Below are 26865 nucleotides of genomic sequence, written 5' to 3' on the forward strand. Positions count from 1 at the left end.
AGGTTGGAAACAGTTTGAACCTGATCACCAGCAACTTTCATTCATCTTTGAGAGACACACGCTTCCTCACTTAGAAAAATGACTCCTCCAGAGCTACAAAGGACACGCAACTAAACAACCCTGCTCTAGCTGACAGCCTTCCAGGAGGTGAACCCTAAAACCCTGAACGAGAGAAGACTGCCCTCTAACCTAGCGCTGCCCCACTCCAGGAGCATGTCCTGGAAAGTGTGCACAAGCCCACGCATCACGTGCAAGCACGGCTCAGCGAGCCTGCAACCACGCACCACACTCCACGTCCGCACCAGGGATGCACACACCTGACCTGACCCCACAGTTCACGACAGTCGTGTAGGAGCAAGCACAGAGGCGCCGCTGCAACGCACAGGCCCAGGAGGCATCCCAGGACCGGCGGAGGCGACTCAGAAAGTACTTACTAATTGTCATCGACTCTGGCACCGAGGCAGGAGGTAACAGGCTGCTCAGAGGACTTCCTTGGCCTGGAGGACTGGCTTCCACGCTGGGAAAAGGCAGGCAGAAAGAGGTTACACTCGGCGACTTCAAATGCACACCCTCACCATTCAAACACTAACTGGTGCTAAGTTTATTCAGCTACACCTACTACAAGGAACAGAAGGCAGCCTTCGGAATTACAGTCAATCCTCATTATTTGCAATTCCTGACCTACAAGTGTCCCCGCCCACTAAATGTATCTGTAACCCCAAAATCCACATCGCGGTGCTTTTGTGCTCACTCCTGCACGCGGCAGGGCCCCCAGGTGTGTGTGCTCCCCGCTGACACCAACAAGGTGAGCTCTGCCTCCATCTTTCAACTCTCATACTGCAAATGTGTCCCTTGGTGGGTGATTTAGTGCGACATTTTTCACATTTCTTGGTGATTGTGCTATTTAAGCGTAGTGTTAAAGGGCCATCTGGTGTTCCCAAGCACCAGAAGGCTGTGATATCCATTGCGGAGAAAATACGTGTCAGGTAACCTTTTGTTCAAGCAGGAGTTACAGTGCTAATGGCCATGAGTTCAATGTCAAAAAGTCAACAATATATGTTAAATCAGGTGTCTTAGAACAGGAACGGACATAAAACAAAGGTATGTACTGATGGCTGACAAAAGGGCTGTGAGAGGCTCACAGGAGCCCAGCCCTCGATTTCCCCTGAGTAGTGGTTCCGCCTTCACAGCAACTGCACAGAACACAGTTACCAGAGATAATGAGAACCGGCTGTATATTTACAAAGCATTTGCAACATGGAAAACAGCACATCTTTTATGAAGACAGCAGGGCCACAGTGTGATTAAAGCACACAAGCACATACACACACACACACACACACACACACCCCACTAGGAGGAAAAGGACCAAAATATCAACACAGAAACAGAGTTGGGAGTTAAAAGTGATTTTTTCATTTAATGCTGCATTTTCCAGTTTTTCTAAGACAAACAGCAAAAAGGACTCGGAGTCCTGGATGTGTCGGGCACCAACCCTTCCTGACACTACTGATGGGTACAGCCTCCTACAGGCTGTTGGTTTCAGAGAGCACAGCTTGGCTCCCCAGGGAGAGGCCACAGCCCCAAGCGAGGTATGGGGCAATCGGGCTCCCAGCCTGGAGCTGAGCTTGCAAATGAAACACCAAATTAAAACCATGACGAGAAAGAAGGAAACACAGTAACAGCAATAAGGTTCACACAGAACAGAGACTTCACTGTGCCACCACACAACCAAGGACTTTGGGCAGCTTAATGTATTGAGATGGTTTAATTTGAAAAAAGAAGACTAATATGGCACTTACTACTAAAGCCAGACTAAGCACTTCACAAACATATGCTATCTAAGCGGCTTAAATATCATATAATATTAATTATTCAACATGATCAAATATTAAAATTAGCAAATAATGACAGAGAAGGTACCCAGATTTGGCCCCAAAAGTGCACAAAGTAATGGTGGTATGCAAATCCTATTTCTTACAAAGTCGCTCATGCCCTTTGACCCCTGACAACTCCACATTTTGTGATGTTAAGTTAAAACTGAACACAAATACGGCCTTGCCCTTCAATCCTAGCAGGTGCCCCCCTATCTTTAAAAAAGAATAAAATCCAACCCCAAAGGCAACCTGGTTTCTGACCACCCACTCACCTGTACCGAGGTCCGGGCTCCGGGAGAGCGTGGTCCTCGGGTCCTGTCCCGTTCTCCAGGCTTCCGAGGGGGGCATCTGAGAACAGAGAGCAATCACAGAGAGCAGGTCAGGTTTCTGTTGTCATCTCATTTTCTCCATGAGGCGAGGACACAATGCACACAGCACAATGGCTCATCTGCTAAACAAGTTGACTTGGAAATTTTTTCCTTTCTGTCTGCTATGGGTTTCATTTTTTTCATCCATCTCAGATTTTGCATCAGTCACTGATAGAAGGCCCCAACCTTTTTTACCTTAGCCAGCTGGAATTCCCCACGAAGTCCATATTCAGGGCCAACCTCAGAATCAGGGAGTAACAAAGCTTTCTGTTACACAAAACTGCTCCTGCCTGTAGTGGCTCAAGATGGACACGAGAGGGCAGCACAGTCTAATCGCTGACAGTGTCTGCTCTGGTCAAAAGGAAGTGACTGCCAATTTCTAAAGAAGCCACTTGCCCTGCATTCAGCGGCATGTGGGAAAGGCATTTGGAAGAAGTGAGGCCACAAATAATCTCCAGAAACAACAGGCAAGAGGCACTGAAGATTTTCATAAACGTTATCAGCTGCTGTTCAAGTCTCTTTCCGAAAGAAGTGCAAATCATATACCCCTTGGGCTAGACGGTGACATTAAAGCCGGCTTCACCCAGAACATTTGCTCACTGGAGAAACTTCTGGCTTGTCAATGCCCAGCACAAGCCAGGCCTGGACCGGAACAGGAACACAGTCGGAGGGGAACACCTCTGGTTTCCCTAAGCCGCCCATGACAGCCTCCTCCGTGTCATTCTTTCCATTTATGCTAGTGTCGTCCTGCTCAAGACTCCCCAGCTCTTAAGGGGTTCAACTAAGGCACCTCTAAAAGGAAAAAAATGGTTTTTCACCTTTTTCACCCTGCTGACACCATCAAGCTACTTTGCCGCCTCTCCTTTCTCATACCAGGGTATTGTGGTTAGTTTAAGATTGAGGGCTGCCTGGGCTCAAGCCCTGCTCCCAACTTTAACTCAGCAAGTGACCTATGCTCTTTGTGCCTCAGTTTCCTCATCTATGAAATGGGATGACTCTACTGCCTACCATACAACACTTAACGCCTACCACATAATAAATCGTAATATGTGTAAAACTCAGGGAGAACAAATACTCAGTGAGCCAAGGGCTCTCATCTTCCCAGGCAACTGGATTTGCCCTCAAAGGACCCAAGAGCGCTTTCCTCGGTCCCCCTCCTACATTCCTCCTTGAAGGACTCATTTCTCAGCCTTCACAGCAATGATCTTTGGTCCCCCTCCCCCACCATCTTTTTCTCTGATTCCTGAGCAAAGGTGTCCCTGAATCTCAGTTCTGTGGCCTCTGTCCCCGATAAATCCAGCAAGGTCTTAGCTGCAGACTCCACTCTGTGAAGATGACCATGCTCAACCCTCGCTTCTGGCTAGGACCTGAATCTTGAATCCCAGCCCCACATTTCTCACTGCCTACCAGAAATCTCCACTGGGATGTCCTACAGGGCCACCAACTGATCATGACCTTCAAATCCACTCTTCTTCTGTCACCACTTCCCACTGGCTGTACCCTCAGAGCCTGGCACTCTCCTGCCCTCCCATCACAGAGCTAGTGGTGCCTAAACCTGCCAGCTCCCCTACCTACTTCCCACTCCTTGCTTCCCAGCCATTTTCACCCTCGTTCAAAGGCTCCAGACCTTCTAGGGGTCTCCTGCAGCAGGTCACCTCAGGTCACCGCACCCCTCTAACCTGACTCACACAGCCGTCAGATTCTGCTCCCTGAAGCAAGGACAGGGGCTCCAACATACCAGTACACATGGAAACCCGTAGTTGGAGTGAAGGCCACCATCACCCACCAGCATCCCGGATACCACACCGACTCGGCCCCAGCGGATTTCCCTTCATGATACATGACCGCAACAAGCTGTAGTGAGCTGAGGCCCCGGAACCACAGAGCAGTCGGAGATGCAGACTAGCTCACTCATCTGCCACATCCCTTCTGAGGCAGGTACTGCCACTACTACTATCTTAATTTTATTTTTTTAATGTTTTTTTTATTTATTTTAGAGAGAGGGATAGAGAAGCATCAATGAGAAAGAAACATCGATTGGCTGCCTCCTGCACACCCCCTACTGGGGATCAAGCCCTGGCCTGGCATCTCCCTGACCTGAGCCCCTCCCTCGCCCCAGAAATGCAGCCCAAAGCTCAGCCCCTGATCCACAGAATGCCCCCTTCCAAGGTCCAGAAGGATAATGACTCTGTGTTCAGGGTCCCCTTCTCCGCCGCTTTCTCCCTCCCAAGACTTAGCTACCAACACATCCGTCTTCCCCACCATGTCCCTCTCCTCCTGTTTATCCTCCTCTCTCCCTCCCTTCCTCTAATACCCCAAAGGCGATGACAGTAGAGGCACTAACATTTTCAAAGATGATGGGACGGTCTCCTAAGGGAGGAGCCCCCTGTGTGCAAACTCACCACCAACGACACGAAATGGCTCCCAGGCCTGACTGAGAGAATACGTTAAGATCACTCAATTAGGGGGTGTCGATCAGAAGGGGCACAAGTCAGAAAAGGAGGGAAAGAAAAGGAGTTTGGGAAAGGAATCACGGCCATGCTGGGTGCTGCCTAGGGAAGGGTCCCCCTGCAGGCAGGCCAGTCCCAGCGCCACCTGGGCCACGCGCCTGCCATGGAAACGGGGCATCATGCAGGAGGGACTTGATGCACTCTGGAATCCACTCGGGTGACCGGTTCCCCAGCTCCAGCTCCAGTGTCTCCATGCCGCCTGGATGAAGCTGCCTCCCATGCCATGCTCCTGCGGCACTTGTCCCTCTGGCTGTCACATCGTCCAAGGCCACTGAGAGCTGTGTTACTGTTCTAAGGGAAACAGCTGGCAGACTGGCTCCTGCGCAGCCTCCCTGGTGAGGGCAATCAGATGCTGGAGCTCGGGCCCCATCAACAGTGACAAGACAGCCTCGGGTCCGCCAGGACAAAGGCCGGAGGTGGGACTGTGGGCAACCTGCCAGGGGATGTCTTCTCTTGAGGGTCCGCGAGGGTCCTGGACCTGGCCAGGGGCTACTTCCCCTAGAGCAGTGATGGCGAACCTTTTGAGATCGGCGTGTCAGCATTTTGAAAAACCCTACTTAACTCTGGTGCCATGTCACATACAGAAATTTTTTTATATTTGCCAGCATTTTGAAAAACCCTACTTAACTCTGGTGCCATGTCACATATAGAAATTTTTTTTATATTTGCCACCATAGTAAAACAAAGACTTATATTTTTGATATTTATTTTATATATTTAAATGCCATTTAACAAAGAAAAATCAACCAAAAAAATGAGTCCGTGTGTCACCTCTGACACGCGTGTCTTAGGTTCGCCATCACTGCCCTAGATACACTGGTCTACAGAAAGCCCAGAGGGATGGAGAATGCTGGGTGCGAAAGGACCAAATCCCAGTTTGGTGGCAAACAGCATTTCGGAGCAGCCAGCCATCTGCCCAGCATCTGATGGTTAGAGGAGCCCAGTTAAAAAATGAAACAGCCACTGCCTAGTGCATGCACCTCTCAGCCCAGCAACACCTCACAGCCCAACCGAAAGGCGTCTCCAGGGGGAGGTGAACGGGGACCTGGGTGGTGAGCTGCAAGCCACGGATGCACCTCTCAGCCCAGCAATACCTCACAGCCCAACCGAAAGGCGCCTCCAGGGGGAGCAGGGCAAGGTGAACGGGGACCTGGGTGGTGAGCTGCAAGCCACGAACAAACCCTAGAAACTCCAGTGCTCCCTGCACAGTGGCAAGTACAACAGTCTGTCATCCAGCTCAGAAAGCCAGCAGCTTCCTGAGCAGTTGGCAGCCCCGTCAGTTTCTTAAACCTGGCCCTGGGAAGACGTCAGGGTGGGGTTGGGGGGACCACAGCCTCGGGGACCTGGTGGTGCTGTGGGGAAGTGCCAGGCACTGAGTCGGCTACATGCACTCCCACTCCTCTGGGCCAGCTGGGCTCCTGCACGTCTGTCCCCCCCCTCCCCGTGACCTGCCCTCACTACAGAAGACAATAACAAACCACACATGTGTGCTCAGCAGCAGGGACTGGGCCAGAACTGCTACCCACTCCACAGGCAGGTCTGAGCAAGCTACTCCCTGACCCTAAGCACTCTGCTGCTGAGGGTGCCAGGGCCTCCACAGCTATGGGTTCTGTGGCCTCCCTTCTCCTAAGAGGCTCAAATAATGGTCATCCTTTGTAGTCAACTTGTACATGACCGAGTTCAGCAAATCACTGGCAAGAAGAAAAGCAGACTGGGGACTCCCTGGTGACCTGCCAGCCCATTTTGCCCAACCTCATTCAGGCGAGGGCATCTCAAAATACCCAGGTTCAGCAGGAAGTGAAGCCAAACCCACTGCCCTCCGAACCTCAGCAGCCCTCCTGTTCGGAGCCCCGGCCTCCTTGCCCCCACTCCCACCAGCAGAAGTGGCCCAGACACCCCTGTGGTTCTCGGAGCCGACACTCGACACTCGCAGTGGAGGGAAAGAGCAGTCAGGAAGCACCCACCTGCAGGGCTGAAGGAGCCCACTCCGCTGACCGGAAAGAGGACATCGGTGTCACCATGCAGCACCTGCAGAGGAGCCCAGCTCTGCATCTGGGAGAGGCAGGTGTTCCCGTCCAGTGGCCTGTGATGAAAGAATACAGCTATGTGAAAGGTTGAAGGGCCCCTGAGGGCTCAGGTCACCACAAGCATCTGCTGGGCCTCCCACAAGCTCCTTCTTGGGAACTAACCATGACAGGGCTGGGCATAGCAGGAGATGCAGACTGGGAGTCGGGAGCACGAAGTCTGGAGCCAGACCCCTTGCATTTGTTCTTTCGGCCACTTTTTACTGAGCACCTATTATATGCCAGGTAGTATGCAGCACATATATTCAGTGCTGGCAAAAGAGCCAGCACACAGTGTTTATCCTGCCCTCATGGAGCTTACAGTCTATTGGGGGGCACAGACATGAATCAATTATTCCCCCTAGAAGGTGTAGAACAACAGCTCATCCTCATGGAGCTGGTCAGAAGGTCATGGAAGGCTTCCTGGAAGAAGGGAGGTTTGAGGTGAGAGCTGAAGGAAGCACAAGAGTTACCTGAGTGAAGAGGAGGGACAAGAGGGACGGAGGGGGAGGGAACAGCATGTGCAAAGTGCTGAAGGAGGAAGCATGGTGTGTTCCAGGCTCTGAAATGATGGCAGCCACGTGACCTGGGCTGGCACTTTGCCTCGTTGGTTCTCAAACCCTCTCAAGTAAAGAGCAGAATCAGACCAGACCATGTCTGGGTCCCTTCCAAGAAAGGGGGTCAGCTCAAACATTAACCAGCTCACATTATCTGTTATATTGTCACCAATCCACTGAGTACAGAACTAACCTGTAGGATCTTTGTAGTACCAGGCTGGCTCAATTCAACTTATTTGAGAAAGTACTGCCCACAGCACATTTACAGACTATAAACTCACTCTGTAACTCAGCTGTGAGGACCAGAGCAGATCATAATCACACCTACTTAACAGAGGGAGGGAGGGAGGGAGGGGTGGGGAGGGAGAGGAAAGGACAAAGAAAAGGGAGGGGAGGTGGGAGGAGGAAAGGAGGGAAGAAGGGAGAGAGGGAGAAAAACTCAAAAAATTCTGACTTGTACAAGGTCATAAGCCTTAAGGACAGAACCAAGGCTTGTGGGGGGCTCAAGGCCAGGTCTTCCAAACCCAGGTACAATGGGTCTCCTGGCTCCTGCCCACCACGCATGATGCATAGCGGTTTTCTTTCATTCCTTAGAGCAGGGATCAACAACACTTTTCTAGAAAGGACCAGATAGCAAAAGTTTAGGCCTTGTGGCCATACTTATTCTTCTTTGGGTTTTTGTTTGTTTAGCTTTGTTTGTTTGTTTAACAACCCCTTAAACATGTAACAACCAACCATTCTCAGCTGTGTAGAGGACCTGGCCAGCAGGTGTAGCTGGCCACCCCTTCTTTTAGAGATCATCATGTAGAAATTCTGCTTTCAGCCCGCTCTAGCTTGTGGTCATACATTTGGCACCAAACGAAAGTCTACAGAATTTTGCAAAATGTATCATTTAACCCTGCAGGTGCACACACAATGAGACTCTCAGATGGCACTCTAGGGCACAGGAGAGGAAGGCTCCTTCTTCCATGAACGGGGCTGTGCCCCTAGAACCTGTACAGAACTGCCCTCCTGGGGCTCCAGTCCAGCAGCTGGTGACTGAGGGACTCCCAGACACCCAGAGGCAGTCAGGGCACCCCTCAGAAGGAAGCAAAACCACCCGTCCTTTCCCCACCATTGCACTTGCTGCTGTTTCTGAGGGGAAATCTTGCCACTTCCCAGCAACACATGCGGGGTGCAAGGGGAAGCCAGGCTCCAGCAGCTGAGGTTTGGGACCCAAGCAAAAAGGGCCAAGGGTCACACCTCAAAACTGAGTTACACCAAAGTGGTTCCTGAGGCAGAGACCAATTCAGAATATGGTGCCACCGCTGGCTCAGCAACATAAGAGCAGGTGTTGCTTTTTGTTAGAAAAGTAAAACACATTGTAAAACCAAGAAAAGGTTAAAAAGAGGAGGGGGAAAAATGACACCCAACACCACATTACCCAAAGCACAACTGATTTAGACACGATCTCCTTTTAGTGTGTCTTTTCTTTCTTGAACATAGTTTTCTTTACGAGGCCATACTGAAACTAAATGTAGGATTTTATATTCGCCTTTTTTCATTCAGCATAAACTCACAAGTTCATTTCAAACTACTTGGATACTCTTACACTTCGCATTTGAGGGGTTTAAGGTCCTAAACATTAAGATGTCGAGGTTCACGCGATGGGATCCTCTGTGGTGGCACGTGTAAGTCGGCTCTGATGTTCTGCTTCTCTAAGTATGGACTTTGCTACCTGAGGCAGCAGCCTGCTCCCTGAGACTGCCCTTGGGTAGATCCCTGGCAGTGGGGTTGCTAAGTCAAGTGAGGTCGACATTTCTAAGGCTGCTGACACTCTGTTTTCTAGAGGGCTGCCAACACTAACCAGCTATGGAGGAGGATGCCTTACATCACTCATTCCGCAGTATGCGCCTACTGTGTGCCTGGAGCATACCAAGCCTGAGGACACACCAAGGGCTGCCACGGCCAGGACACTAACCAGGGCCTGCCTTTTCCCAGTTCTCACTTTAACTCTCCGCAAATATGACAGGCGAGCATAGTATCTGCTTTCACTTTGCCTTTGCTTAATTGCTAGTGAGGTGCAACATTTTCCCACATGTTTGAAATTCTTTCTGAATTATGTTTTCACCGTACTTTCCTAGTGGCATCATAGAACACATATGAAGTGACAGAAAAACTACTTTCTACAATAAAGGTATTATCCTCTTGAAGAAAAAAAAAGCAAAGCCAAAATCTTGAGGGACAAGATTTTCCTTAGTCATCAAATAAGTGGTTTAATTGCTAGCAAACAGAGGCATAGAACTCAACCTTTGGCCAACAGAGCATCTTAAAGCCCTCAGAGCATCGACCTTGCCAGAGGCTGTGACAGACCACAGTGTGCTTCCCCTGGCCTCACCTGGCCACTCCCCTCACAAACCCAGCTGTGCGGTTACACTGCTCAAGTTCTGGCCCCTCAGGCACCGAGACCGTACATATGAACATTTTCTTACAATCAAAAGGAAAGCATTAGCCCTAGCCCAGGCCTGCGGACTAAAGGGTCCCAGGTTTGATTCCAGCCAAGGGCACATGCCCAGGTTGTGGGCTCAATTCCTCGCCAGTAAGGGGCATGCAGGAGGCAGCCAATCAATGATTCTCTCTCATTATTTATGTTTCTATCTCTCTATCTCTCTCCCTTCCTCTCTGAAATCAATTTAAAAAAATTTTTTTTTAAGGGAAAGCATTATTCATAGGCCACCTCATCAGCCCTGCTCCTTCCCCAAGATGCTCTGCGAATGCTCACTCAAGACCCCGTTTACGCAGGAGAGGCTCCAGAATCTCCAGGAGGCTCGAGGCCCCAAAGGGCCAGCTCTGTGAAGGTCACCTGCACTGTCCTGTGTCTCACACATCACAATGCTGGCAGCTACCTTGGCTTGCAAGGCGGCCTCCCCTCCAGACTCCCTCAATGGCACTGGTCATTAGGAAGAGAAATGACTGAGTTTAAGGCCAATGAAAACCCATGAAGTGAATAAACTCAGTTGCTCTCACCTGCAGAGACACAGAACACAAGTGGCATTTCCTGAAAGGCCTAGATTAAGACTAAAGGCAAGTGTGAGGGTGAATTTTAAGTGTCAACTTGGCTATGCCACAGTAGCCAGATATGATCAAACGTTATTCTATGCTCCTGGGAAGGTATTTTTCAGATGAAATGAACCTTTAAATCGGCAGACATTGCGTACTAGTAAAGCAGACTACCCTCCATAATTTGGGTGGGCCTCATTGAATCAGTTAAAGGCCTTCATAGAAAAAGACTGAGAAGAAGTTCTGCCAGCAGACAGCCTTAGGACTTAAACTGCAATTCTCCCTTGAGTCTCCAGCCTGCCAGCCCACCCTCCATTTTCTGAACTTGTCAAAGTTCCACCATCACATGAGCCAATCCCTTAAAATAAATCTCTCTAGACAGATAGATACACACAGAGAGAGACACACACACACCCTCTTGGTCCTGTTTCTCTGGAGAACCCTGACTAACACAGCCCATCACAAGACCTGGATTCCAGGAACAAAACATTCACGGCCTGTCAGCAAAACAAGCTGCAGGGACGCTACTCTCATGATTACTTCAGGAGGAGAAAAAAGCCTCTGCATGAAAATGTTTATTTCACAATGGCTGATAACAAAAAGCGACAACAGACAAAGCTGCCATTAGGAAGATGCCAATACTCAACAATGGGGGAACCTTTAACAAACATGACATATTGATCTAACTCCGTGGTCGGCAAGCTGCGGCTCTCGAGCCACATGGGGCTCTTTGGCCCCTTGAGTGTGGCTCTTCCTAAGCCTTAGGAGTACCCTAATTAAGTTAATAACAATGTACCTACCTATATAGTTTAAGTTTAAAAAATTTGGCTCTCAAAAGAAGTTTTAATCGTTGTACTGTTGATATTTGGCTCTGTTGACTAATGAGTTTGCCGACCACTGATCTAACTGAACTCAACCAATCGACATTCAGAATTATATGGAAAATATTCGACAGTACAGTGTAAGCTATGGAGTACAGCATAACCTAACCTTAACCCAGCTTTGCCCATTGCTCTGACAGATCTCAACTCTCTACGAATCCCGTTTTTCATCCATCCCGTGAGGGTGGTATCCACTAACCTACGGATTAGGAGAATATATACATAGCTTATAGCATCTGACATGTCACACTGATGGCCAATCAGATGATACTAATACAGGTACCCACGTGAATGAGGACCAGTGTAACAATCAAAGACAAAAGTAGGCATAGTCTCATGAGAAAGAAAAAAGAAAAACTATTAAAGCATGAAAGTGGAAAGTTTAGGGCTAAGACATACTGTACCTTTCAGTCATACCATGGGGTCTCAATATCTCTGTTTCACTCTTGTGGGCTGGTTTTGAAGTCAAAGTGATCAGGATAGCATTGACCACTGTAACGCCTACGTGAAAACTAATTTCTTTGGCATGAAGAGTAAAACCAAGCTTGGGAATATTATTACAATAGTAGTGTGCAGACAGCCCACACGGAATAGCTCAGTACTTTGAATACAACCCTACTAAGAAGGTACTGTTTTTCTCCCAGGTCTCTGATGAGCCCAGAGACTCTGGGAGGTGAAGTAACTTGTCCAACCTCATCCAACCTAAGCCAAGGAGCTAGTACACGAGGACCTAGGTTGTCTTGATTCCAAAATCCAAGCTCTTAACTGTACGTGTTTGCTTTATGCCTTCATGTGTCAAGCCCCTTCCACAGGCATAAGTCTATAGCAACTCCAGTGTTAAAGCAGCAAGTGCAGGCAAATCACTGATGCTCACACACCTGCAGATAAACACAGACGTCACCAGCCCACGGCTATTTTCTAGAATAACCCTGCCTTTCTCCTGATCTCCCTATGCTAGCGGCAAGTTAAAGTTGGGAGGAAAAGCTAGAAAACAAAAATGAAAGCTGGATATGTAAAGCAAAAGTTTCAAGGCATGCATCTTGACACTAATTTTGTAATAGGTACCTTCAAACATACTCCCTTCCCCTCTCTTAGTTCTCAAGAAGCTAATAATGCTCCTTCCTCCTAAATTAAGATCTGAAAAACGAAAGATGCCCCAAACAAATATAAACCTTGCACCCTTCTTTCACCCAATTCTGCAGGAAGGGAAAGCAGTTAACGTACCACCCTTTGTTAAAACCTAGAGTGGAACTTACTTCTCAGGCGACTCTGAGTGGCCCGTGTGCTTCCTTCCCGACGTGTACGCGTCATCCTCATTTTCATCCACATCTTCATCGTCGATGCTTTTCACATCAAGCTTCTGGTACCCAAACTCCCCATTCAAAGACAGAGAATCAATTTTCCATGAGTTGCTGCTCTGGCTTCCAATGGAATTAGGTCCAAAGGGGCTTTCAAAGGCCATGATATTGACCGAGGAGCGGTCAGAGTTCTCCTCCGAGCTCTCCCCCGTCCCAGGCATCTTTTTAAAAACATCGCCAGAGGTCTGCTCATCTTCTTCATCATCAAATGAGATAATATTGGTCACCTTCTTTTTCTTCTTCCGTTCCTTTTTACATTTGGCATCTAGTAAAAGATAAGATATGATATGATATAAGAAAAAGTAGGCAAGATAAAGGGGTGATCAAGCCATCTTGACTCTAGATCAGCCGTGGGCAAACTACGGCCCGCGGGCCAGATCCGGCCCGCTTGAAATGAATAAAACTAAAAAAAAAAAAAAAAAAAGACCGTACCCTTTTATGTAATGATGTTTACTTTGAATTTATATTAGTTCACACAAACACTCCATCCATGCTTTTGTTCCGGCCCTCCGGTCCAGTTTAAGAACCCATTGTGGCCCTCGAGTCAAAAAGTTTGCCCACCCCTGCGATCATGAAAAATCCTCTACTACTCCACTGCTATTCAGACTTTCTTAAATCCTTGGAAAAATATCTGTTAGAAGACTGAGCAAAATATATGTGTCTCCTCAGGCAAGGGAAACAAAAGAAAAAATAAACAAATGAGACTAAGCCAAAACTAAAAAGTTTTTGCACAGTGAAGGTAACAATCAACAAAATGAAAAGACAACCTACTGAATGGAGGAAGATATTCCCCAATGATATATCTGGTAAAGGGCTAATATCCAAAATATATAAGGAATTCATACAACTTAACATCAAAAACCAAATAATCAAATTTAAAAATGGACAGAGGACCTGAACAGAGATTTCTCCAAAGAGGACATACAGATGAAGACATATGAAAAGATGCTCAACATCACTAACCATCAGGGGAATGCAAATTAAAACTATAATGAGATATCACCTCATACGTATTAGAATGGTTATGACCAATAAAACAACAAACAAAAAGTGCTGGCAAGGATATGGAGAAAAAGGGATCCTCTTACACTGTTAGAGGGATTGTAAACGGGTGCTGCAACTATGGAAAAGTTTGAAAATTCCTCAAAAATTTTTAAAAATATAACTACCATATCACCCAGCAATTCCACTTCTGGATATTTATCTGAAGAAATCTAAAATACAAATTTGAAAAGATATATGCATCCCTATGTTCATTGCAGCATCATTCACAATAGCCAAGTCATGGAAGCAACTTAAGTGTCCATCAACAGACAAATGGAAAAAGATGATGTGGTACATATATACATTGAAATATTACTCAGCCATGAAAAATGAATGAAATATGACCATTTGCAACAACATGAATGGACCTAGAGGGTATTATGCTAAGTGAAATAAATCAGATAGAGAAAGACAAATACCATATGGTTTCACTCATATGTGAAATCTAAAAAACAAGAATAATAAACAAACAAAACAGAAACGGGCTCACAGATAAAGAGAAAAAATTGATAGTTGTCAGACAGGAGAAAGGTGAGGAGATGTGTGAAAATGATGAAAGGGATTAAGAAGTGCAAATTGCCAGTTATAAAAATAGTCACGGGGATATAAAGTACACCACAGGGAATATATTCAATAATATTGTAGTAACTATGTATGGTGTCAGATAGGTACTAGACTTACCTGGGGGGTGGGGGATCACTTTATGGTATATAAATGTCTAAACACTATGTATACATATGACACTAATATAATATTGTATGTCAACTGTTATTGAAAAATAAATTTTAAAAAATAAAAAATTATTTTAAAAATATGCCACGGAGCAAATGTTAAAATTGTTCCTCTAAGCAGTTCTTCTAAGCACTTTGATCCAAAGGATATTATCATTATTGACATGATTTTCATTGTTTCACTTTGGAAAATACTGGTGGGTGAAACCAAGAAAACCGTTTGGGGCAGTCGTCAACTGTTCAATGACCACAAATTCCTCCCATCCTGCATAATGTCCCTTTACAATGGGACTCTGCCACACCTTCCATTGCAGGTGTATCTATTTCTCCACCTTCTTGAATCTGGAATGGCTTAGTGTTCTGCCTTTACCAATGGAATGTGGCAGAAATAACGGTGTGTGAGTTCTACAGGGTCTTACACCCTCTTGAAATCCTGCCCTGAAACTACTATGGAAGAAAACTGATTTAGCTTATTGAAGAATGAGAGGCCCTGTATAAGAAAACTGAGATACCCTAGCCAATAGTTAGCACCAACTCCAGGGATGGGGGGGGGGGGGGGGGGCAAAACCAGACCGCCAAGCCACACACAGAATAATCATAAAAGAATAAATCATGGTTGTTTTAAGCCACTACATTTTTTACACTGTTTGTTACACAACAAGGCCAATGGAAACAGAAAATAATAAAGTTTTAAGCCACTACATTTTTTACACTGTTTGTTACACAACAAGGCCAATGGAAACAGAAAATAAGACTGTAAGACTGACCAGTACTTAGATGAGCCAGTTTACACATCTTAATCATCACCCTGAACCTATTCCCAAAACTCCATTCCATCTAAACCAATGTGTGACATGCTTCACCCGGGCATTACAACTCTGAGACAATGTCAAAAGCAGGGAGTCCACAATGAATGGCAAGGATACTGCTTTGGGTATACAAATTCCATTGTCTCTGTTACACAAAGCCCTCACAGTCCTGTTTCTATCTCATTCACCTGGGGCCTCTGCTTGGGAAGGAGAGGGCAAACAGATAAAGCCAGTGTGTACCAAAGACACCATAAGATTCTGAGCATAATCATTAATAACCCCAAAGGGACGACCATGATTACTGCCTTGTTTAAGGGATTTGAGAATACCAGGACTAAGTTTTAAACCCAAAATTTTCAATTTTGCTTTAGCAACATTCTGGATGTCCCAGAAGGCTCAGGGTGGTTGTAAACATGTCACAAAATCAATCTTAATTAATTAATTAATCCCTTTCCCTGGCCTCCACTTAAATGTCTTCCCCCGCCAAAAAAAGGCAAGCCCAATAGTATACACTCTCCATAGCACCCTATGCTTGGCTTCCATCCCATTTATCAGGATAATTAATTATATGTATAATTTGTCATTAAATGTCTACCCACCCATCCCAAAGAAGACTGACAGCTGAATGCCTGTAATCTGTCTTACTTGGCTCACAGCCTAGCACACAGAATGCATTAAGTGAACAAATGAATGAATGGACAAAAGAATAAATGAATGAAGATCAACCTCATCTGGCTTCCCGTGGCCCTCACACCCTTGCTTTCAGTTTGTTCTGACTGACCTTTTGCTCTTTTACCCTATCATCTTCCCCTCTAGGTGAGGCTCTTTCTCAGTAAGGGTAAAAAAAATAAAAACAAATGTGAGCTGAGAATGCAAATGCGTCAGATTCAGGCCCCTTGGCACTTTCAGGTGACGAGGTGTGTCCACCTGGGTCACATATCTTCACACCTGAGTGATAATAAACCACTGCAATGAAGATGAACAGAGGACAGTCTAATCATCTATTGGCTAGAGCAGTGGTTCTCAACCTGTGGGTCGCGACCCCTTTGGTGTTCGAACGACCCTTTCACAGGGGTCGCCTAAGACCATCCTGCATATCAGATATTTACATTACGATTCATAACAGTAGCAACATTACAGTTATGAAGTAGCAACGAAAATAATTTTATGGTTGGGTCACAACATGAGGAACTGTATTTAAAGGGCCAGAAGGTTGAGAACCACTGTCTAAGGCAGTGATGGCGAACCTATGACACGCTTGTCAGAGGTGACACGCGAACTCATTTTTTTTGGTTGATTTTTCTTTGTTAAATGGCATTTAAATATATAAAATAAATATCAAAAATATAAGTCTTTGTTTTACTATGGTTGCAAATATCAAAAAATTTCTATATGTGACACGGCACCAGAGTTAAGTTAGGGTTTTTCAAAATGCGGACACGCCGAGCTCTAAAGGTTCGCCATCACTGTCTTAGATGCTGATTAAAACCTCCCACAACTGGGGTCAGTGGACAGCAGCTATCACAGCAGCTGAGTCACTCCAAATTCTCTTCCTCTCTGTCAGGAGGGAAGGTAAGCCATAGGTTCTGAGGTCAGACTGCCTGTATTGAATCTCAGCACTGCCACGTACAAGCTACGAGAGCTTGGTCAAGCCATTTATAACCTCTCTGAGCTTTAGTTTCCTTATCTGTAAAATGGGGGCACAATATCTCTTTCACAGGTTAACTATAAAGACCATCACCCACCAAAAACACTCAGCTCAGTAAGCAATCACAAAAGGCGCACCAATGTCATCAGTAGCATTACTTATGCAAAAATTTGCACTGGTATCCTATGACCCACAGGAAATCAGTTTAAAAAATCTGGCTCTCAAAAGAAATTTCAATCATTGTACTGCTGAAATTTGGCTCTGTTGACTAATGAGTTTGCCGACCACTGGCCTAAGCTAACGTAACTTTCAAGATGTGGGGCTTGGTGCAAACTTTCAGGAAAGAAAAAGGAGGCAACAAAGGATTTAGAAGAAAGAAGCAAGTTGCCTACTTCTGTTGGGTTGTTTCACCTTTTGAGTGCGAGTCAAATGATAAACAATTTAAAGATTCACCAATAACTAACATAACTCTCAATATGTGGGCCTTGGTGCAAACTTTCAGGAAAGAAAAAGAAAAAGGAGGCAACAAAGGAATTAGAAGAAAGAAGCAAGTTGCCCACTTCTGTTGGGTTGTTTTACCCTTTGAGTTCGAGTCAAATGATAAACAATTTAAAGATTCACCAATAAACATCATTCCAGGTTTGCATGTTGACAAATGGTGTACATGACTATCACATCTGATTCTCTCACAGCCCAATATGGTGACAGCCGTGCCGTCCGGACCCCCACCTTGCAGAGGAGGAAAGTAACGGTAACAGCATCTGCCCCAGGTCCCCAGCTGGTAAGGGGTCGGACCAGGCTCCCAAGGCAGGTCTCCTGTCTCCAACCCCTAGGTCTTTATATTACACTTGCGAAGCCACAACCAAAAACCCTCAACCCCATGCTCTCCCTGCCAGGGTATCAAATTCAATGCCATTCAAGGAAGGGCAGTGGCAAGTGCCCTTATTGCTGAGGAATAAGGAAAATCCCTCCTCTGCTTCACAGGACCCATCACCCGCCTTGCCCGGGCTTACCAGCTGCCATGGTAGGAAGCATGCTAGACCTTTCTTCGTCCATCACAAAAGACCAGTCTTCATAAAAAGTGCTGCAAATTGAAAGAGAAAGGGGAAAGGCTCTAAATAGTGGCTCTCTGTGCCCATTAGCCAGACAGTTCCATTATCAGGCTTCCGGGAAAAGCCATGCCTGGTCATGGCAGAGTGAATACAGGAGTCTCTGCTGGGATGAAGCTTCTGGTTATAAACTAAGGACTGACTGCACAGACCCTACAACTTCCTCATTGGTCCCCTGAGATCGTTAGAGTCCCCTGAGCTTGACAGCCCTGAAATAGGCATGAGATGTAAATGTGGTGTTTATGAAGCAGCAGATGGGAACAAACAGAGGGGTTACTTCCACTCAAGCAACATCTCCAAAAGACAGACAGGAAGTCCAAGCGGGGCTAACACAAGAAGAGAGCATTTCAGAAAGAAACTATAAAGTCCACGATCCATCAACCACAGCATTTGTATGTAATATCTGCTTGGGCTACAGACCCAAAAGCCCAAGTTAGGCTGGGAAGCTAAAAAGGCCCCACAAATCTAAGTGGGGGAAGGGGCCAGAGCGGTCTACAGAGTCTGTCCAAGGTCATTCAGCAATAAATGCAGCTCAAAAGCAGGTCTCCCCCTTCCAGTTCCCAGCTCTTTATCCAGCCCCCTGCTAAGGACAAACAGAGGGGTGACTTCCACTCAAGCAACGTCTCCAAAAGACAGACAGGAAGTCCAAGTGGGGCTAACACAAGAGAGCATTTCAGAAAGAAACTATAAAGTCCACGGTCCATCAACCACAGCATTTGTATGTAATATCTGCTTGGGCTACAGACCCAAAAGCCCAAGTTAGGCTGGGAAGCTAAAAAGGCCCCACAAATCTAAGTGGGGGAAGGGGCCAGAGCGGTCTACAGAGTCTGTCCAAGGTCATTCAGCAATAAATGCAGCTCAAAAGCAGGTCTCCCCCTTCCAGTTCCCAGCTCTTTATCCAGCCCCCTGCTAAGCGGTAACAAGCAAATACCCTCAAACCTCTGACATCCCCACCAGGTCAGAGAACTCTAAATGAGTGGAGTCAGAGTTAAATTTCACTAAAGCACTGTCCGTGGTGAGTGAGCTGTACTTCGGCAGGAGGCTGGACACAGGTGACTGAATACAACTAACAGAAAGAGAGAGGACACGCGTGTTCAGTACATGGACCGAGCAGAATGGCAGGGAATAACAGCAAAAAGACATCATCCTGCCTTGTACATCCAGATTGTACCACTGTTTTTTCATAGGTGCATCTCACTGGTTTACTTTACTTTTTTAAATCCTGGTAAAATATACCTAGCATAAAATTTTCCCTATTAACCATTTTTAAGCGTATAGTTCAGCAGCATCAAATACATTCACACTGCTGTGCAACCATGAACACTGTCCATTCTCCAGAATGTTTCATCATCTCAAACTCAAATTCCATACCTATTAAACAATAATGTCCCCATTGTTCCCTTCCCCCTGACCCTAGGGCAGCCGTGGGCAAACTACGGCCCGCGAGCCAGATCCGGCCCGTTTGAAATGAATAAAACTAAAAAAAAAAAAGACCGTACCCTTTTATGTAATGATGTTTACTTTGAATTTATATTAGTTCACACAAACACTCCATCCATGCCTTTGTTCCGGCCCTCCGGTCCAGTTTAAGAACCCATTGTGGCCCTCGAGTCAAAAAGTTTGCCCACCCCTGCCCTAGGGGCAGAAGAAACAGAGGAGAGACTTGAGACATGGAATGTATCACGGTACTAATGAAATGCCAACTTATTGAGCTAAATGGAACGTCACTAATGAGGACGTGGGCACTGCTGATGCAGAAGTTACTCAAGGGACCAGGGCAGGATTGATCACTGTCCCTTTGTATCATCAGGTGACAAAAAACTACAATTCTGGTCCACCATTCTCAGAGGGAAAACAACAGCCAAAGTCAGAGAGAGAGACTGGGAGAGAGAGAGAGAAACATCACAGACATCATGAGCACAGAAAAAAATGACAGGAATGTCAATGTTTTTGGAGAAAATGTGGCTGACTGTACTACCATGGAGCATATCCAGTGCCCTCTCCCCATCGCTGTAGCATAACCACATCTCCCCACCCTGCCGAGCTTGCCTGAGCAGCGCATGTGAGTAGGTGAAGCATCACTTTGGGCAGAAGCTTTAAGAGTCAGTACTTAGTGCAACCACATCTTTATAGAGATGGAGCCTCCATCAGCCTGGGTCCCTGCGATGAGAATCCCTGTTCACCCACGAGAGACATGAAGCAGAGGGAAGAAATAAACTCGGCTGTCTCAAGCCACTGCGGTCTTCATCGTGTTTGTTACGGCAGCATAACCTGGCCTGTGCTACCTGACAGAGTGAACTTTATGATCAAGAAAATACAATAAAATGGGGGGGGGGGGTATTTTTTAATAACCAATGACTTCTCTTCCCAACTTAAAACTTCCATATTTTTTTCAGCCAGTTTGGTATTGATTAACAAAAAAAGAAAACAGAAAGAGTTGTAAAGACAAAACGGAAAACTGGGCAGGAAACACCCAATATCTAAAGAGAAAGAAATTCTGAACTGGAAAAGAGCCCGAATTCAAATTCCATGAAGTGAGGAGCAGGCTGTGATCTGTGACCACAGACCTCTCCACACCCGAGCCTTAATAATAATGAGCATGTAAGTGCTTGCTCTATGCAGGTGCCGTGCTGAGCCCTTTACAGGGCTTCTCTCATGTAACAAATGGGACTGACTGTGAGCAGGGGGCGGGGGCCTAGGGTGTAAATCCAGGCTTTTGACTCCAGGTTCTGTGATTTTAACCACTTGCCTACACGCCCTCCCAGAACCCCACCAGTGGGTACCTGAGCCTGTTGCGGTCGGCCAGGAGCATGTGCAGGTAGCGCTCCAGCGAGTGTTCGTTGAGGGCGCAGCGCAGCCAGGCCCGGCCGCGGCCCACGTCCGAGGCGATGTGGCGCAGGGAGTAGAAGCGCTGCAGCTCGTGCTTGCTGAGGACCTCCTTCACATAGAACCAGAACACGGGCTCTGGGGAGACAGCGGGACAGGCGCTGTGGCACTCGGCCTGGGATGTGCATCGCCTTTAGTAACCTTCCCTGAGCATCTTTGAAGGTTGTAAAAGAACTACTTCCTTAGCACAGAAAAGGAAGATACCAAAGAGTATACAGAAAATTAAAATGACCTCAAGTCCACCATCCAGAGATGGCCATTGTTAACATCTTTAAGTATTTCCTTCCATTCTTTTTTTCTGTACTTTTCTTTTTTTCATACAAAATCAACATCTGTGATAGGATGAATTATAACCCCCAAAGATAGTCATATCTTAATCCCTGGAACCTGTGAGTGTTAGTTTATATGGCAAAAGGGACTTTGCAGATGTGATTAAGTTAAGGATCTGGAGAAGGAGAGGTCATTGATTATTCTGGGTAGTCTCTGTGGCCATAATCATCACAAGTATCTGTATAAGAGGGAGGTGGAGGGAGATCGGACAGAAGAGGAGCAGGTGACATGGCCAAGGAAGCAGAGATTGGAATGATGCAGCCAGCGATAGCCACGGAATGCCGGAAACCAGAAGATTCTACCCTGGGGCCTCCAGAAGGAACCAGCCCGATGTCATCTTCACTTTAATCCAGTGAAATAGGCTTTGAACTAAGCCCTTCGTAAGTGTAAGAAAATTAATTTGTGTTGTTTTCAGCCATCAGCTTTGTGGTAATTTGTTATAGTAAGTAACTAATATACCATCGTATTGTGTGTATTGTATATGGGTGCATATGTATACATGCACATATATACAAATACACACACACACACACACATAATTTTGTACCCTCATTTGTTTTTTCTCATCTTTATCATGAACATTTTCCTGTAACATTTAAAGATCTTTGGAAATATGATTTTTGATGGCTTCCCTGTTGTCTATTTCTCTACAGCAGGGAACATGATATGTTACCAATTTTCCATATATACTGCTTTGAACATCCTTGTACATAACTAGTTGTCCTCATTTCCAATTCCTTAGGAGAGAGTTCCATAGGTCTGAGAAAGGAACAGATGTAAGGCTTTAAGGGAAAGCTAAGAAAGTTTGTTTGTATCCATAAAATAGTCATTGTACCTCCTCACATCCCCCCTTTTTTTATCCACACCCGCACAGATTTTTTTCTAGTTGTAATTCTAGTGTTTACCTAATTTTGTGATCAATTTTCTTTACTTCACATCAACACTTTTACTTGCTGCCAATAATAGTAACAACAGCAACAGCCAATACTATTTATTGAGCATTAAGTACATACCAGCCATTGTAGTAAACATTTTATATCTGAACTCAGTCCTCATAACCACCAAGGTCATGTCCATGTCAAAGGCAAGGTCCAAGGCCTGGACAAGTGAAGGAACTCACACAGCAATACACAGTAAGCAATACAGCAGAAGGGACTGAGAGCTGTCGAACTACAAACCACAAACTCACACTGCCTTGCCAAGTGAGGAGGGCATCTACATTCTTTAAAATGATCATGTTCACAAATGCTTAATATACTAAGAGAGAAAATACTGAGTCTGCTACCAGACAAGGATTCTAATCCAGGAGCCTAACAGGTCCCAAGACCCCTCTGAGAATGTGGCAAGGTCTGTGAACCTTCCCTCCAGAAGGATGTGCATACACACATCACACACTGGGCATTGGGTTAGTACGCTCACTCTAATATTTCAGCTCAGCCAGCATCGACTGCCTTCTAACCAGGAGCCATGGACTGGGCGAGACTATGGCCTAACAGGCAGAGACTAGAAGGACTCGTCTCCAACAAACTTCCAGACTAGTGGACAGAACAACAGGTGAAAAGATTGTTCAGTAGAATTACCCTGAACAGGTCACTTAAACATGATAAGGTTTGGATTCCTCTCCCTTAACAAAAGGCCCAAAGTACAGAACACCCGGGTTCCTGGGGTAACTGGAGAAAAGGGAGGTAAAGCACTGAGCACAATGCACAGACCATGATGACTAACCATCGTTTACTTAATAAGTACCTTCTTATATGAGAGCATTTGTGTTGTTTCCTCTTTCCCTTTTTCTATTAACAGTATCTAAATGTGTATGCACAGAAGAGTGTGCATGCCAACCTCTGGGATCATTTACAATAAACGTCCCATACAGAAGAGTGTGCATACATACTTCTGGATGGATCATGCCAACCTCTGGGATCATTTACAATAAACGTCCCAAGAATGACTGGAGAAACCACCAACAGGGGAGTTCGCTCAGGACCATCTTCTGTCTCGATGCCTAAATGCGACACTAATTCTTTTCCCAAACCCAAACCGCAAAAGTGTGCTAACAGCCTTCTTTCCACTCGAAGCCTCTCTCAGAAACCAGAGCAGGGGGAGTTTGGTGAGAGCAGTACTCTGAGTGGGCCCGTCAGCAAACCTGTTTTGAAACACACCAGACAACCATCCGGATATCCATCACCTTTAGCATCAAGTGACTTTCACCACCATCTCTCTTGAAAACTGCAGTCACCTCCCTCTGACCTTGAATGCACATGAAACACTTCAAGGTGTGTTTTCACCTCTCAATTTCCCAAATTGCTTACCGCTACAGAAGCCTTCTAAAGCTTGCCAGAGCGATGCTGATGATAAGAATTATCTCAGCAGGGCTCCGCTTCCACTGCCAGAATTAATGTGATCTATTTAAAGTGCAGCTCACCTGCCACTTAACGCTCGCAGTGTCTGTAATTTAATTTGGAAATATGCACCGATCTCTTGCTGCTTTGAAACAAGGGGCTAATTCTAAGAGTGGGTGAGGGCTTCTGGCTCTCTCAACTTCTGAAAGCCATCTGCCAACCAGAGCAAAGAGCCAGGAAGGGGTTACTGAGGCTAGCCACCTGGGGCCACTCGTTAACAGAGGATAACTAATAGCTCAGGGCCTTTGGCAAAGTTTCTAACAGGCCTCAGCTTTAATCGATGCCAAAAATTCAAGAATTCATGCTTTGGAGTCCAAAGAGGACCAAAACCTTGCCTCAGATTCTACGTAAGATTGTGTGACCTTGGGCAACTTATTTTGTTCTTCATCTTCCTCTTTTATAAAGTGAGCTTTGCTCTGAGGGAAAAGAATAAGAAAATAAAACATACATGAAAAGCATGTAGTGCCAAGGCAGACAAACAATATCCCTTTCTTCTGAAAGCAGCACCCCTCTTTCCTAAGGGACTGTGTTCTGTCTGAAGTTGCCTTCTGGCACTACAAACCTTCCCTTCCTTACCTAGGTGGGCAGGTAACACAGGCTGGGCAATGGCCTGGCCACAGCCGGCCCTAAGCCTTGACACGCCTCACTAGCCCACCCTCATCCGGGCCTTGTTTGATATTTTGCACATGTGGATTTTTATTGTATTAATCTTGATTTTTTTAATATTGCAAGATAGATATTCTTTATCTGGCTTGCTGTTAGCGAGGTAGCTAGTAAGAAAGGGAACAAATGGACTCAGACGTTAAACCTGATTCACTGGGAAGCCACAGCACTCCCAGGCCCCCAGGGAACGCAGCACCCTCCACCAAAGGGACCTAATTCCAGAGCAGGCAGGAAGAATCTCCCTGGAACAACCCAGGGAGTTTGAGGGAGGAGTGGGAGAAATTCCTTTACTAGACACATGGGCAGTAGAAACCGATGACGAAGCAGAACTTTGAGGAAGGCGCAGTGGTAGCCAAAATGGTGACATAATGGGTGGCATCTAGACTGGAAACTCTGAGAAAAGGACCAACCTGGATGGGGGAGGACCCAGCACAAGCCCAAGAAGGACTGGGAAAGAGATTGGTTAGTCTGAAAGAAAGCCTGCTCTCTCCCAAGCCTGAGATAATATAATTCTTGGTAGCATGTGTTCACCCATTCGTTGGCGGGCATAGCAGCCGTGGGGCTCCAAGAGCAGGCCTGAGCGCGGCAGGAGCCCTGGGTGATGACATTACAGTTTGGGTCCTGACCTTCCTGGTCAGCACTGATGCTCACCAGGCCCAGGACTTACTCCACAGTGAGACGAGCTAGGCCACCCGGTTGTGGATGAGACACCTGGGGAATAGTCCTTTGTTTTCACTCCAATAAATCTTACCGCTACATCTCATTCTCCTATGCGTGGGTCCCTCAAATGCTTTTCTCGTGGCCGTGGAAGAACCCTATTTCCACTGACAACACTCACGTAAAACTTGTGGCTAAAGTGAGTGCCTGACTGGCTTCATCCCAGTCCCAGTGAAACCGGACACCCAAGGGGTCTGGGCTGCCTGTCACTACTTAAGCCAATTAAGCAGAGACAAGGCTGATTCATATATGACCATTTATTCCAATAATGCCGGCAGTATGGGAGAGAGCAGGTCATCCACAAAAATCTGCTCCGCAGCCCCCCCACCCCCCAATAAACCAGCTGCTTATATCAGGTAGGACAAAGCTTACAATGGGGAAGTAGGGATTACAGGCATGAGGAAGTAGGCTATGCAGACTGGGTTGGGACTCAATTGTGTGGGCAACAAGGTTGTTCATCTTCCCATGATAACAGGCAGTTCTTGAATGAGAATGGACAGCATTCCAAGGTTATCTCCCAGGTCCAAGGTTGACTCCCGGGTCCCAAGGGCATACAGTCCCCAGCCAGATTAGAATGTCCTTTCTTTAACCAGAACAAAGCAATCACAGTTAACAGAGCATGATTAATATTTCCCATAACCACAGCTAGTCCCCTATATTCTATTTTTGCCCCTAAAATCAGCCCTGGACATAGCATCTGCCCCACAACCAAGGGTCTACCTGAACCAAAAGTGAGGCCTTATCTCCTTCCAAAACCGAAGTCAGCAAACAATGGCCCAAGGGCCAAATTCAGCCCACCACCTATTTATGTAAGTAAAGTTTTACTGGAAAACAGCCGCCCATTTGTTAATATATTATCTGTGGCTGCTTTCCTGCTACTACGGCAGAGCTAAGGACTGTGAGAGACCTACGGTCTGAAATACTATCTCATCCCTTAAGGAAGAAGTCTGCCAACCACTCTTCTAGAAGTAGGAGCTCTGATAATCTTGTAAACCTGGAGCTACCTGGGACCATTTTCCCCCTATAAGGTAGAGCAAGCCCACCTAGGAAAGATGCCAACCCATAGAAAAGTGGGCTCAGAGAGACAGAGAGAAAGATGTGGGGGTGCTGAGCCCTAACCAGCTCAAGCCCTAGATTTCTCAGTTACTTGAATCAATAAGTGCCCTTTTTTTCTTTGTCTATGTGGCTTGCTGTCACTCATAACCAGAAGAAGTCTAATGCAGTGAGAGAGGGTATGTTCTTCAATCATCTAACAATCATTTATGGAGACTGACAACAGGCCAGGCACTGAGCAATGCCTGTGTGCGCTGAAGGGGCAAATGAGTCGCTCAAAAATAAACAACAGCAGCAAAAATAATTGCTCAACAAGGAAGAAGAAAAAAAAAAAAAACTACAAGGAGCTAGGCTCCTTGTAAACAAATAAAGGCTTTTTTGTCTCACATACCTAGCCTAGAAGTAGACAGCAGGTTCAAAGGCTCTGTCACAGGCAGAAGCTCCAAACTCTTGACATTCACCTCACTGTCTCAGAGGACTGTCACCACAATCAGAGCCAGAAGAAAGAGGACAAGACAAAGCCTTTTTGAGGATCCACCAAACTATTTTCCACAGAGTCTGCACCATTTTACATTGATACTTTTTTGTCTGTGTGAAGATAAAACTGCCTTTAATTCTCTGCAACTGAAATTAAGTGTTATTAATTCCCTTTCAGTTAGTTCTTAAACTTAGATAAAACTTAAATTTGCCAATTAGAGGTAACTTGCCCACTTCAGGCTTTTTAATTGTGGTAAAATTCACTTAACATAAAATTCACCATCGTAATCATTTTAAAGTACGTAATTCAAAACTTGATACATTTTTAAAGAATGAATAAAGGCAC

General features: G+C 46.1%; 1 protein-coding gene across 1 annotated transcript in view; it reads right to left on the reverse strand.

Moving 5' to 3' along the window:
• Nucleotides 1-26865, reverse strand: part of SNX29 (sorting nexin 29) — a 353151-nt gene that overhangs the window by 258983 nt on the left and 67303 nt on the right. The window contains exons 8-14 of the mRNA XM_014544165.1: nt 20778-20958; nt 17899-17969; nt 17507-17614; nt 12552-12918; nt 6720-6838; nt 2150-2225; nt 435-517 (exon numbers count right to left, since the gene is read on the reverse strand). Of these exons, the coding sequence (XP_014399651.1) occupies nt 435-517; nt 2150-2225; nt 6720-6838; nt 12552-12918; nt 17507-17614; nt 17899-17969; nt 20778-20958 (1005 nt within the window). The remainder of the gene's footprint in view (nt 1-434; nt 518-2149; nt 2226-6719; nt 6839-12551; nt 12919-17506; nt 17615-17898; nt 17970-20777; nt 20959-26865) is intronic.

The sequence above is a fragment of the Myotis brandtii genome, unplaced genomic scaffold (assembly GCF_000412655.1).
Source record: "Myotis brandtii unplaced genomic scaffold, ASM41265v1 scaffold355, whole genome shotgun sequence".
In the NCBI taxonomy this organism is placed as follows: Eukaryota; Metazoa; Chordata; class Mammalia; order Chiroptera; family Vespertilionidae; genus Myotis; species Myotis brandtii.